General features: G+C 44.0%; 2 protein-coding genes across 3 annotated transcripts in view; both read left to right on the top strand.

Moving 5' to 3' along the window:
* The window catches only part of LEMD3 (LEM domain containing 3), a 51,415-nt gene extending 49,193 nt beyond the window's left edge, over nucleotides 1–2,222 (top strand). The window contains exon 13 of the mRNA XM_061467845.1: nucleotides 13–2,222. Within this exon, the coding sequence (XP_061323829.1) occupies nucleotides 13–176 (164 nt within the window). The 3' untranslated portion in view covers nucleotides 177–2,222. The remainder of the gene's footprint in view (nucleotides 1–12) is intronic.
* A 393-nt stretch (nucleotides 2,223–2,615) lies between these two features.
* Nucleotides 2,616–14,220, top strand: part of MSRB3 (methionine sulfoxide reductase B3) — an 84,263-nt gene continuing 72,658 nt past the window's right edge. The window contains exon 1 of one of the 2 annotated variants that reach the window (XM_061467839.1): nucleotides 2,616–2,772. Coding sequence is in view for 1 of the 2 variants with exons in the window: in XM_061467838.1 (XP_061323822.1) it covers nucleotides 3,036–3,233 (198 nt within the window). In the remaining variant the exon portion in view is untranslated. Of the gene's footprint in view, nucleotides 2,773–3,020; nucleotides 3,234–14,220 lie in introns of those variants that run through there. The other variant, XM_061467838.1, reaches the window with a different exon arrangement.

Here is a 14,220-nt window from a genome sequence, read left to right on the forward strand (position 1 = left end):
TTTGCCTTATAGGAAAGCTGGTAACGGTAAAATACCTGCGGCTAGATCGGTATCATCATCGTTTTCCCCAGGCTCTTACTTGTAGCACTCCACTGAAGCCATCGAACAAACACATGAACTCTATGTCACATCTGCGTCTTCGGACAGGCACAACTAATTCTCAGGGAGGCTCCTGAGAAGACTTTCTACAACTGCTAGGACTGTTACTTGCAACAGGGATTTTCCTGTTTGGCTGCCGTCTTCCTTTTTTAGTGCTTTTTGTATGTAATACTTTAATGAATTAAATAAAAGTTTGAACGTTCCAGAAATCTTGTTTCCAAAGGGACTTAGCAATGAGGCAGTAATACTGAGCTGACAAAAAGAAGAAGAATTGCTTCAGAATGTTTTCCGGGGCTATAGTAAACCAATGCATTTAAGTTTTGCATGAGGAATACCGACTTCATTATACATTTGCAGATGTGGTGACTGTATTTTTGCACCAAGAAGTGTTTTTGATAATACAACAGCATGGAGAAAAGATGACTTCCTGTATTTCCATAGTTTCCTGTGAAATAATCTTGTGGGTATTTTGTAACAACCAACCTACAGTTCCTGATGGTGAATAAGTTAAATTTTATTTTTCAGTCAATATTAGGATTTTTTTTTTTTTGTTGCTGTATAAGAATCTTTTCTGCAGCTGAGGGATGGGGAAAGTTAATCTTGCATTAGTGGTTGCATATGTGAGGGAAGACGAACCAAATGCGGATTTACTAGGTTTTGTATATAAATGTAAATGCTGGTGGTGGCAAAAAATGGTTGTGTTCCGTGAGGATGTCTGCATTGAAGCAGTGAATAAGCTTCCTATTTTATTCAAAACCTAATGTTTTATATGGTTTTGGCTGTATCATGACAAGAGGCCAAATACCTTAAAGCGTTAGATACAGGTTAAATATCTTTTATAGGTTTTATATTAAAATACCTGACTATGATTTTGTGTGAAAGGTCTGATACCAATTGTAATGAATTCAAATTTGTGAGCAATAAAGAAGCAATTGGCAGATACTGGAAAAAAATATTTTGTGAAAAGCTGTATTTATTATTAACAATTGCCAGGGCTGTGACAAAATACCATTGGGAATAAGTGACTTTCCCAATACATGACATCTTGTTGTAATGAACCAGTTACCTATTGAAATTTAAAAAGGTACATGCTTCCGTGCAACAGTTTTGGCTGATGCAAACTAGAATTCTGGCTGACAGTAAACCTTGTGATTCTAAGCTTGTAAATTTACTAACGTTGACCTAGAAGTACAAAATTGTTGCTGAGAAGCATAGTTGCAAATCTAAGATTATTGGCTTTACTAATCCCCACTCCTACACCAGTTTTACGTAATTATCCAGCTGAATATCCTGTAGGAGGTGAGACTGGAAGCACACCAGTCCCACAAACTTTACTGAAACTCACTTTACTTTGTAGATACGGTGGATTTGCAGCATGAACTTGCACAAATAATGCACGTTTTTCTTATGGTTAAGTAAACATGATGCACACTATTCTGCAACAGAAAATCCTCTTGTGCCTTACCTTTGTGCTTTTGTGGGCACCATGTTTATTATTGGAGAGTTTGTAAACCGAAAAAAGATTTTAAATCCTCAGTTTTATGTCTCAGATGCTAATGAATGAGTATATATAATATATAATCAGCCATGCAGAATCCTACTTACCAAGGACAAGTACATATTTTTGATGGGTAAGTAGATTGTGCCAGGTCTGGTAGATTTTGATGAGTTTTACTATATACATATATGTATATGTATAATATACATGTATATGTATTATATATGTATATAAACTAATTTTGTTGTATTTGATGTGCATCATAGTGATCTGTTAACCTGACCTTAGTGACCCCATCTTGTGACCTGTTGCAAGAGTGAATGTACAAATATTTGTGGCATTTTAAAAGGTCGCCTCGATGCAAATGCATCTATCTCGCTTCTTAAAGTATATTTCTTGTAAACACTGTACATTTCATTATTGTAATATGTACTATTATGCAGCTTATTTTACCTAAAACCTGTTAAGTTGACCAATGTCCCTTCCTGCAAGACAGAGGGGAATGTGTATAATAACTGAACATTTGAGGAAATTCAGGTGTTTGTTGTAATTTGTCTCCCTGTCCTGTAAAAACAAACAAAAAAACCAAACCAAACTCTAATTAAAGGTTTATTAGGGATTTTTATATGTGTCTCACCTAGATAGTTGGGTGTCTTTCTGACTTGGATACTTTTTCATCTGGGGGTGAGGGGAGGGCATGAATTCATCGCAAGTGGCTAACGTTTAATGTTTATTAGGATTTGAAGCTGAACGGGCTGAGCTGATCATTGAACTTCACTTAAATGTCTGTCAGCTTGAATTTTGTCTGGATTTTGTATGTAGGGATTGCATAATTCCCTGCAGCTATGTTTATACTGTGCTGCTCTAAACTTATATTTGAAGGGTTGGGGGGAAGGAAGACCGAAGAACGAGGGTTTAGGCTCATGATTTATGAGCATTTGCTCATCTTGGAAGGAAAGTGGTGGGGCGAGGATTTCGCTGTAGCTCTACCCCTCGCTCCCTTTTTGCCCCTTGGCCGCTACAGAGCGGGCAGTAGGGCCTGTCCCAATTCCCCTGCCCGTCAGCTCAGAGCAGTCGCTCGGCCTGCAGCCACCAGTGGGAGCCACGGGCCGAAGCCGTCGCGCCCCGCAGAGCCGCGGCTGCCCCAGCGCGACACCCCGCCGGCCGCCCAGCAGGTACGTGGGGGCCGCGACCCGGCTGCCTCCGCTCGGAGCGGGGGTCCCGGGCCCTGAGCCCTCCTCCCCCCGGCCCTTTCGGAGCGGCTGGAAAGCTCTTTCGAAGGTGGAGCCTTCACATTAAAGGGCAGCGGCTCTGGCCTGGAGAGGCGAGACGGGGTCCAGCCCCCGCCGCCGGCTGCCCGGGCCCAGGCCGACCCTGCAGCGTGCTGGCGGCCGCCTCCCGCTGTGCCGGGCCGTGCGGCGGGTGCCGCGCCGGCTCCATGTTCATATTTGGCGTTGGCCGCCGGTGCCCAGGAATTTCCCGTCATGCTCCCCGGGCGGCGGGCCCGTCACGGCGGTCCCGGGGGGCTGGGACCGCTCGCTCGCTTGCTCCCTCGGGCCTCTCCTCATGCGCGCTGTGCCGCCGCCGCTCCTCTCCGCGCTCTGCCTGGCGCTGGCGGCCGCCGCAGGAGCCGCAGGTAGGAGCCGCGCTGCCGCGGCTGACAGCTGGACCCCCGCCGGTGCTCCGCGGGGACGGGGACGAGGAGGGCGGGCGGGCCGGGGGCTGCGGCGGGCCGAGGGGAGGAGCGGCCCCTGCCTGGGGTGGGGTGCGGGGTCGGGCCGCACCTGACGCGGCTGTGGCGAAGGGTGACGGGGCGGGCGGGGAGCCGGTCGCGGGTCGCCGCCGAGGGGCACCCCGGGGCCTGCCCGCGGCGGGGAGCGCGGGGCCGGGTCTGTCCCCGCTTGACGGAGCGGGCCCCTGACGGGGTTTGCCCGGCCGTGATGCTGTGAAGTGCCGGTGGCCGCCGCATCGCCTGAGCCCGTAGCACCCGGTGTCCCGGGCTGTGGGTGCCGCTTCTGACAGAGAAGAGGGGGTGATCGTTTCTGGGGTATAGCACCAGAGCTGGCGGGGTGAAGCGGCCGTTCACCGGGTGCGCAGTTAGTTCAGCTCTGCTGCGGTCCCCTGCTCCGTGAATTGTGCTTCACTGGTCAAAAAGGGAGCTTAAACTTAATACACGCGTTCAGAATTCGGGCGTGTTTTTATAAGGAGCTCGGGGCGCTCACTGTGTTTGTTTTGTGTTGTGCTACTGACAAATACAATCGATGCAAAAGATCTATTTTATTTCTTGCTGTCCCCTTTCCAAGCTTTATTTGGGTATAGAAATGACATTCTGTTAAGCTTCCTGTGACATTTGACAAGTTTGCTGTAAGTGCTGGCTTTTCTGCTTGAGCTGAAATTCCAGTTACCATCTGTTCAGAATAAAGGTACGGTGATCTTAAACAGGGATAACTGTGTGTTGAAACTATCAAGTCTAACGGCAGATGTCCACAGATAAGGCTAGATGCCCACTGTTCTCTAGTGATAAACATCTGATCTCTGTAAGAGTTCTGACCTTAAACACAGCTTCTAGGGAAGCACAGAGCCTTACATTATATATGTTATGCTTTAAGGAACATTCTATATGTTACACTTTTATTTCTTTTTCCTTTAAGCTTGCTGTTGGTACTGGGCTGGTTCTGAAGCTGCACCCTCTTTGAAATGCAGATGTCAGAATGAGGTATCTGCAAGAGGCAGATCCTGTGCCTTGCCCGTGTGGCTTGTTTATGGCAGACGGTCTGTAAGTGGAAGAGCCGGCTCCACTCCCGCTCTGGCACAGTGCCGTTCAGCTGAATCCAGTGTTTGATGCTTAGAATTCACCCCGGCGATGTTCTTGCCCTTGCTGAATTGACACGAGTGCTTGCTGTCTTATTTGCCAGGGATTCCCAACTTTTTATTGCACTGCTGCATGCCTTTGCAGTTTGTCATGATTCCTTGTCTGCCAAATTTGGTTGGTAACGGTGCCCTTTAAGTCTCATTCTGGAAGTAGTTTCCCTGTGGCTTGTCATCTTAATCAGACATTTGCTTATAGTTTGTAAGAGAATCGCCTGCCTCGCTGTACACACGGCTTATTTCAGAACAGTGTTTCTTAATTGTCTTTTAAAATCTATGCGGAGAATTAAATATGGTGAATAGCATGCCACAGTTGCCAAATGATCCTGGAATTCCAAGAGGAAAGAAGATAATTCAGTTTCAAATAAAGTTCTGCATTGATTTCTCAAAACCACTAAAGTTAGTGAAGCCATATATAGTTGATTCCAGAATGTGGTTGGTTGGTCCTTTTCCTGTCTGTCATTCCTTGGATCTTTATAATGCACATTTGAAAACGTTCTTTAGGAGGAAAAAAGAATCCTGTCTGTAAAAGCAGTGCCTTTGTGTATGGGGTAATGTTTCTATATTCAGTAGCAAAGCCATATAAAGCAGTTGATCCTAGACAAAAATAAAATCTTTTGACTGAATGACCTTGCTTATTTTTCCAAGCGGTGGCGTTTAAATGCTCTCACAGGGATTTGGTTAATAGGCGTTTTTATGTTTGTACATACTGTAAGAATTCCTAACAGCTGCTGGTTAAGGGAAACTTCCCCATGAGGAAAGTATTTGGTCCTTTGCCCTGATATTTACGAAGGTAAGGGAGGATCTTGTTTACCTAGTCACACTTTGTCAGCTTTGTAAGATGACACTTGTTTCTGTGTCATTGGAGGTCCAGCCTGTTTATTACATTAGAAATGCGAGAAATTGAAGATTCCCTTTTAGGGGGATTGTTAATGGTTCCTTTGTTATTTATTCTAAAAGCTGGGGGAAAAGGAGGGAGAAGGGCAAGAGAAGAGATCGCTCTGTTAAGGATTTAATCTTCTCAGACAGAAGGTTAAGAAGTCTGCCGGTCTGCATCAGACTGGCATCGCTACAAGCCGGCGATGCAGCAAAGCCATCCAATTTTGAGGTAGCTCTTTTGAGCTGCAGAATTCAAGTGAGTGTGCCCTCATTATAGAGCAACTCTTTGGCTCTTTAGAGTGCAGCATTATATTAGTCATAGGTTGGGAAGATGACCATCTTTCCCCCTTTCTATTCTTTATTTTATTAAAGGATGCAGTTTTCACAGCACCCAGACTATGAACTTAAGCTCTGGAGTCTTTAATTGCTGGGAAAGTGGGATAAACCATCAGCCTAATTATAGCTTGGTCTAGCCCTGATTTGTTTAAGTGTTCCTTTAGCCAAAAAACTCCCAGAAAATTGGACCCTCAAATTCCTGGACTATTTATGATGGTGTGTAGGAATTACTGTAGAATAAAGTTGGGTATGGATTTATCTTTCCCTGAGTAACCCTTAAGTTGGTATGCTTATTTTGGAACAGTCTGCAGGGCTAGGGTGTTTCTTGCTCTGGAATAATCATGTCCATACATGGAGTTATTTAGAAGCTACTTTCTTTACACAAGTGGGAGGTCTTTAAAACATAACAACAACAAACTTGCCAGCTTTTTGAGCCTTTTCTTTTTAGTGTTTCAGAGTAAGAAATGACTACAGGTTAACTTTTCCTTCCCTCACTCTTGTTGCTTTGTTGGGATTGTATTATCTTTTTGGATGCTTCATTTGCCTCAGAAAGATCTTAGGTTCTGACTGAACTATTAATATGTACTAGCTAAAAAAACCCCCAAACAACACAAAACTAAAGATTGAAGTCCTCCTCCATGGAAGTTTGTGAATGTGTAACCAACCGGCAATGTTTTAAAAGTAACTTCCAACCAACCACTTAAGAAAAGGAAGGGAGCCCATACTTCATCCTTAACTTATACCAGAAGGTGAAGAACGTCAGTCTGGGTTTTAATGGGAATTTTTGTGTCCTTAATCTGTAAAGATGGTGATCCTTATGTTTTGTCTGAAAATAGGGTAGAAAGAATTCTTTGGGAACGCCACTTAGGGTGAGGTAACTGAAAATTATAATTTATCTGCTTAGCTCCAGCCTTCTGGTTCTCATTTAGCATCCTCAGTTCCAATAGCATTATCTGAAAACCACACAATCTAGCAACTGGAACTGGGGATAAAGAGGCTTTTCTCGGTAATGACTTTAAGACCCAAGGAATTGAATGATACTAGCCCAAACCAGGCTAGAACAATGCTGAAACTTATAAGGCGCTAACATGGTTTTGCTGTCTTCACTCACTTAGGTTATAGTTTAGCATTGTTTTGTAACATGATTAATAGCATAAGTACTTCTTTATTTAGGCTGAGCCCTGGAAGTGATCTTTCCACTAAGTTTGGGATTTAAACATGATTCAGCTTCTGAGCGTTGCACAGAGTCCAAGGACGGGTCTTGTGCAGAGCTCCCCAGTTCACTCTTTCAGTAGCATTGGAACACCAGGTTTAATGATTTATTTGAAATCTGGGCAGCAGCTTAGCAGAATGTACATAGCGTGCTAACACGTCGTTCTGTTGGGATGTAGTACCACATCCAAGAGATCTTAAAAGTGTCGTGCATGGCATTTAGAAGTATTTCCCCAGGGGTCTCTTTTGATTCTGTTCTTTCAAACAGGGGCAACGCCTTTGTGTTTCACCTGATGGAAAACAAATCCCTGCTACCAGGCAATAACAATAGTGCTGATGGAAAGTAGCTGGCAAATGCCACCACTTTCACTCCAACTGCACAATGAAAATGGAAAAAAAAAGGAAAATCAACACAGGGAACCTTAGCAGCTTCCTGGGGATGTGATCTGTGCCAGTCGTGGCCAAACAAAACAGCACAGAAAATGTTGGGTCTGGCCGAGGGATTGCCCTGTTCTTGCTCCTCTCTGCACACATGGAGAGTGCAGGTGATTTTAACACTTTGAGGACCCATGTGGTGGGCTGGCTGGGATGTAAGCCATGTGGATGTCCCTTTCAGTTCATGCAGCCAGTGTTTGACAGCATAGTCTGGCCTTGGGCTTCCTGTGGCAGGTTCAAGAGCAAGTGTTGATCTGATGTAAACTTGCTGTACTTGCTCAAATCAGCTAAGAAAAATGGTTAACTTTGCCCAAGCAGGCTTTGGCATCCAGGTCAGATTGTCACCATCCTGCTGCTGGGTAGAAGCTTGACATTAAACATAAACCCGATGCAGATCCTTCCTTATGTGTCCTGATGACAAGCAGTCACAGCTAACACCTAGTGCAAGTCAGATTTGCACTAATGAGTGATCCAGCAGTGCACGGATTCAGTGTCTTCATGATGCTGAAACCGAGGCTTGCAGATCAGATAGTGGCTTGGGCTTTGCTCTGTTGCATCAACAGCGCTGCCAGTAGCCATAGCAGGAGTTGGAGGGAGAGAAGGGAATAAGATGGGAACAGATGCATAGGCTTCCAGCTCAGGGACAGGCAGGAAAGCTGAGGTGAATGAGCCAGCTCTGTGAAGTTAAAGCCCTGAGATGCAAATTCAGAAGCTCCACAAGTAGTGATTTGGGTTTTCTGTAACTTTATCGTCTTGGCTTTTCAAGTGGCTGCAGAAAAAGAAAATCAGCCCTTTTGGGCCTTAGTATTTAACTGCTTGCTGTGTGAACTGTACTTTTAGACTGTACCTTCTTTTTTTCCTATTTGCTTTCAGGATTTAAATTACTGTTTCATTAGGTCTTCTGTATATACAGTGGAAAAATACACTGTGGTGACAGCACAGCTTCTAACATCTCATAAGAGAACCCAAATTGTCAGTGTACTTGGTTTATGTGCGCTTGCTTTTACTTAAAAGCAAGCACATGTGAGGAACAAGATCACCACCAACTTGTGTAGCACATTAGTGACTCCCTCAGGAAAGGACCCATCAGATGCTGCTGGTTTCTATCTCCTATTAGAACTTGTCATCGCTCATTCCAAACCACAAGGCAGCTCTCCTACTCGCCTCTGAACTTGAGAGGTGCTGGATTGTACCAGACTATTTTAGCAGTTGTTGAACCATGCTGGGAAGGTTTACAAAGGATACTTTGCAAGACCCTAAGACTCTGCCCATGAAGTCTTTTAAAATGTGAAATCCAGTAGCTGTCTGGGGGAAAACAAGCCTTTTTTGTTGCTCTGTTACGTGTGAATTGCAGAGTAGTAGATTTTTATCTAATGGCAGTCAAGTAATGACTGTGACAGTAATACAGGCAGTGTAATAGCTGAGTGATGTAATGCTATTTAAGACAAGATGCAGGTTTGCGGAGCATTATACCATCTCTGCAGTCACTCCTGTAGACTAAACAAACCAAGTTCTTACAAACAATATTTGTGGGGATTTGGTTTTCTGAACCACTCTTTTCTTTATTCCTCCTCTGGACTTTCCTCAGTTGCCTCTGGCCTACATCTCCAACCAGCGGCGTATTCCAGTTGATACCTCACTGCTCCTGAGGGGAGCAGATTTCCTCCCCAGCCCCTCCTGAGCTGTTCTGTTTGACTCTTCTCTTTATTAATAAACTCCAGATTGACATTTGTCTTTTTTCTTTTTTTTTTCTTTTAATTGTTTCACACTTGGCTCAATTTCTTGTCATTGTAACCTTGACATCCTTTTCTGCAGTACTGCTCTTGGTCTGAAATTCTTCCTTTTAGTTTTATGTGTTTGAGGATTTCCTTTAAAGTCCAAAGGTTGTTCTTTGTACTTGGCTGTATTAACTTTTATTTTACTGATTTTTGACCATTTCTTCACTTTATTAAGGACATCCCGGTGAGCTCTTTAGAGTGCATCATGCTCCTTCCAGGTTGGTGTCTCTGCAGTTTTAGTCAGACCCCTTGCTGGGTTCTGACCCTAGTCAGTATGAGAAGTGCTGGATGAGTGTGTTTTTTCAAGCAGCTCTGCACCCATGTTACAGGACCTAGATCCTGAAGGAAGGTGCTTTTCCAGCTTGCTCTGTCAAAAAGTATATTTGAGATCTGTTGGATTTACTGCTTTCCTTCTGCCTGTAGAATAGAAGGAAGGAAGGAAAATACGTTTGTTGATGGGGTGAGATTCAGGCAAGTCCATCTTGGCAGCTGGTCACTTTTCTAAGTTTCAGTTGCCTGTTTATGGATTGTTTAGAAACTTGTTTCAAAAGCTTTCTGGGTGCTGAAGGAAGGCTATGGCTGTGTAGTTCACCAGCCGCTCTTTTCCCCCCTTTTTAGAAATGAACGTTGTCAGCTTGCTCCCAAGCTTTCAGAAAAGGAAAAGCCTTTCAAAAGTCCTCCAGGGTGCTTGCTGTTTGCGGAGAGATTGCCCCAGCTTGTTTCCAAAACGCTGTAGGATAAATTTCCTAACCTGTCAGAGGAGGAGCAACCACAGACAAAAGCTGCAGGCACACAAGATAGCTCCATCATCTCACTCATGAGAAGATGAATCACTCATGAATATAGTGATTCAGAATTAGTGTGCCTAATTTCAGTCTCATATTTATCCAGCTAACGCACCTGAATTGAGTTTCAAAGCGTGAGAAAGAAAGCTTCGTAGGTTTTGATAAAGTTTTCTCTCTCAAACAAAAGCAGCTTCTGCAGCTTCATTGACAAGACAGTTCACTGCAGAGGCAAGTGACTGATGCTCCACTGACAATTTGTGGGCAGAGCAAGGTCTGTGCAACAGATTTCAGTGATTCAAAATCAGTCACTGTGGCTGCTTCAGACGATGACCTCTGTTTCTTAAAAAAATCTCTCAAATATATTGCCATGGAAGGTCATCCAGGTAGTCAACCTATTTCTAACCTGATAATCTATTGTGTGTTGCTTGCTTTATGTAGAGTTACAAATAGTGAAATTTGCAGGTGGGCTTCACTCATCATGGCTTATTATGGAATCATGGAATCATAGAATGGTTTGGGTTGGAAGGGACCTTAAAGCTCATCCAGTTCCAACACCCCTGCCACAGGCAGGGACACCTTTCACTAGACCAGGTTGCTCAAAGCCCTGTCCAGCCTGGCCTTGAACACTGCCAGGGATGGGGCAGCCACAGCTTCTCTGGGCACCCTGTGCCAGAGCCTCAGCACCCTCACAGGGAAGAGCTTCTCCCTACTGTCTAATCCAAATCTCCCCACTTCTCGTTTAAAACTATTCTCCCTTGTCCTGTCGCTACATGGCCTTGTATTATTTTATTTGTTTTGCTAGCAACTACTAAAGATTTCCAGAGATCTAGATAACTTTTATCTGTCTGTTTCCATATAAATGTAAGAGAATGAGAATCATTCTCTACATATATACCAATGCTATAAAAATAAGCTACCAAACATACCAGAATACCAACCAGTAATTATTGTTTAGGAAAGCCACAAAGTGGGCAAACGTGGTGCTGGTACGTCCCTTGTTTCAGTTTGAGAAGGGGTGCTGAAGGCTGCATGCTCAGCACTGGGATGTACTGAAGTGAACTGGGGGAGGAGAGCGGTTCTGTGCTGGGACTGAGGATGCTGTGAAGGCATGGCTGAGTCGCTGAGGAATGCCCGAGTGAAATGTCAGCACCAAGAGGGGAAAGAGGGACTCCCGGTGTTTCAAGTGTAGGGTTTCCTTTTTTGGAGCCCGAGTCCAAGTAGGGCAGAAACAGACTGTATTTTGGGGCAATGAAGTTCCTGACAGCGGGCTTCGGCAGGAGGGGCTCCCTGCGGGTGCTGTGCTGCTGCCTCTGCTGAAGGAAGTGGAGCAGATGTCACTTCTCAGAACAGATCATGCACAGAAAACATCCAGATTTGTTTTAGAATCTTGATCCAGGTGGGAAGCTGACCTGCAAAGCTTTGAAACCAGCAAAAGGCTGAGGGAAGAGGAGAACAAAGTTGGTGGCTGCATTGTTCCCCTGGTGACCCTCCAAAGGAGAGCTGCTGAACTGAGCAGTATGCCTAACCCATGAACCAGCTGCATGGGCAGGGGCAGCCCTGGTGTGGGTCTGGGGGGGCTCTGTGCAGCACTTGGGGCTGCTGCCAGCCCCGGTGTGGGTCTGGGGGGCTTCTGTGCAGGACTGGGGGCTGCTGCCAGCTCTGGTGTTGGTCTGGGGGGACTCTGTGCAGGACTGGGGGCTGCTGCTAGCCTTTGGCATGTGGGGCTGGGGGGGGGCTCTGTGTAGAACTGCGGGGCTGCATCAACCCTGGTGCGTGGGTCTAGGGTGTTCCATGCAGGACTGTGGGCTGCATCAGCCCTGGCACTGTTACGCTCACTCCAACAGAGCAGGTGAAAGTATTCATGTTTTTGCCAAAGGTAAGTACTTTTTGCTATGCAGAAAGGTTTTGCATGGTTGCTCTTGGCTGCAAGTCTAGCTGGTCGGTATCAGATGAGTATTGTCTTTGTTTTTGAGTGCATGTAGGGCTGGGAAACATGTATTTTAAAATAGTGATGTTTAATAAACATTTTCAGCCAATTGAAGAAGTGGAGGAGACACCTTTGCATTCTGGACACTTGAGAGAGAACTGAAGAGAAAGGAAATAATCAAAGCTGATTTTAAAGTAATACATTTAGCTCGAATTAATACTTGTCTTGTTCATGAATTGAGAAATAGCTCTAGGATGCCTGGAGGTGCAGGTGCTTGTCCCACACATCAGTGTAAATATGGTTAGTTAATTTAAAAAAACCCAACAAACTAAGTTTGTGGATTTTTAAACTGCACTGGAATGAAAATTGGAATTCTGCTCACACAGACTCCAGGTAAAAGTTTGCCTTTGGACATTTGCTCTTGTAAGAAGGATAAAGAGCCCTGAATAAGTGTTTCCCTGTAATTATCTAAATACAGGTAGATGTACATATAATCCTGGTTATTAAGTAGTGGCAGTTATATATATATCTTGCCAATCATGATACTTAATGACAGCCCAACCAAGTGAAGAATTGTGTTACAGAAATGCAAATAAAAGTGTTTGTTAAACTAATCCACCTTGGCAGTGGTTTAAAATCCAATAATCTTTATATTCGAATCAAACTTATTGCTGTTAGGAGAGAAATAGTTTTCTTTGCTCTCTCATTTTTGAGTCATTGACATTCAGTATTAACTGATTGTACCAGAAGTTCAAAGAAGATTTAAGTATAAAGATAAATACTCTTTCCTTATTTGCTGTAGTGTCTTCTCACTGCTGTTCATAAAAATAAAAGTACATCTCTGACCAGGGAAAATTTAGGAGTCTCTGTTTTGCTTGATGGAATTTCATTTTGGTATGGATTAGATGTTCTTTTAATTTATGTTTTTGAACTGTGTAAAGGTTCTTTGGGTTTAGGATGGTTACAGTGTGTGAGCCATTCTTTTAGGTTTCTTTGTGCAGTATCAGAATTTCTTTGTGCTCTATTTTTTTAAACTATTTTTGGATAAAAGGCTGAGGTTTGATGTGCATAATGCTGCTCTGCATTACCTTTGTGACGCAGTGGGTGTGATCAAAGGGACATTTCTAAAGAGTGCTTTTATCCTCTTGATATATCCGTAGACTTCCGTGCGCAGAGGATTGTATTTGGAGGATAACTTACGAGGAGACTGTGCAACACCTGATTTTATGGAAGGGAGATGGCTCCTCTCTGTGGTAATAAGCGGTATTGGTTTATGGAGAAAGCCACGTAGAAAATTTCCATGTAAGGGAGGCAGCTGTGGAGGGATTGGCAGCGATGATGTCTGCAATTCGAAATGCTTTTCTAGTAGCTGGGTTGATAAAAAAAAGAAACAACCAACCTGAATCGATCTGAAAGGTAGTTATGCCAGCTAACAGTGCTTTCCTTGTGAGCTGTTGTGCAAAATGAGAGATCACAGTCAAGTCTGGTTCACTGATCTAAAAATTACATTTTCTCACGTAGTAAATTATGAAATATAGGGAGATAATTCAGCTTTCAAGTGCTGAAGAACTGAATGCTGGATGAAATAACACAGGCTGATGTGCGTCTTTGTGTGTCTTTTGCACTGGAAGTTCACTATTCTAGGAGGGTGCATGGCATTTGAGGCACAATCCGCATATACATGTTAGATAGATATTAGTACCAATCACTTCTTCAATTGAAAGAGTTTTAAATATCTTAAAAATCTGCCAGGGACTTCCTATGGCAATTCATGTACTCACTGTAACAACCCCATGGCATCTGAACCTGCATTGAGGATGCTTTAGTTTGCTGCTGTGGCAGGGAATATTGTTGTTCTTTGGTGTTTTTTATCCCCTGATGCACATTTTACTCTGAGAGATGGTTAAATCAGAGGCCAAAGTTGTGGCTGAAATCACATCTGGTTTCAGGGACCTTAGACCTAGAAAGCATCATTTCTGCATTTCCTTACAGTGCCTCCTGAAACAGGGTCATCAAATTTAACTTGTCTGTGATGTTTCAGAATTCAGCTGCTCTGTGCAGCAGAGGTGACAGCTTCCTTTCCGTCATGCCTCATGCACCACAGCCCATCTGTGCCATGTGGGACAGGAGCGCAGAGTCAGCAAACTACACAGGGCTGGTTTTCATTCCTCTCATTTTAGGAACGAGTGAGATGATGCTCTTTTCAAACGAGTGCACTTTCTTGATTGTTAGGATTAGAAGTCCTATGAAGTCAGACCACTTCTCATCTGGAGGCTTTCTCTTTGCTTCATTTTTATGAGATATTCTACCTAAGAGGAACAGCTGGTATCACTTTTCTATTGTGTATGGTTACCCAGGCAGGTAAGCTTTGTGAGCTGAGGAAGAATTCATCTGAGTTACGGG

Source organism: Pezoporus flaviventris, unplaced genomic scaffold, assembly GCF_033815535.1.
Source record: "Pezoporus flaviventris isolate CSIRO_AGI_PZ_B2104156 unplaced genomic scaffold, CSIRO_AGI_Pfla_v1 ptg000045l, whole genome shotgun sequence".
Classification (NCBI taxonomy): Eukaryota; Metazoa; Chordata; class Aves; order Psittaciformes; family Psittacidae; genus Pezoporus; species Pezoporus flaviventris.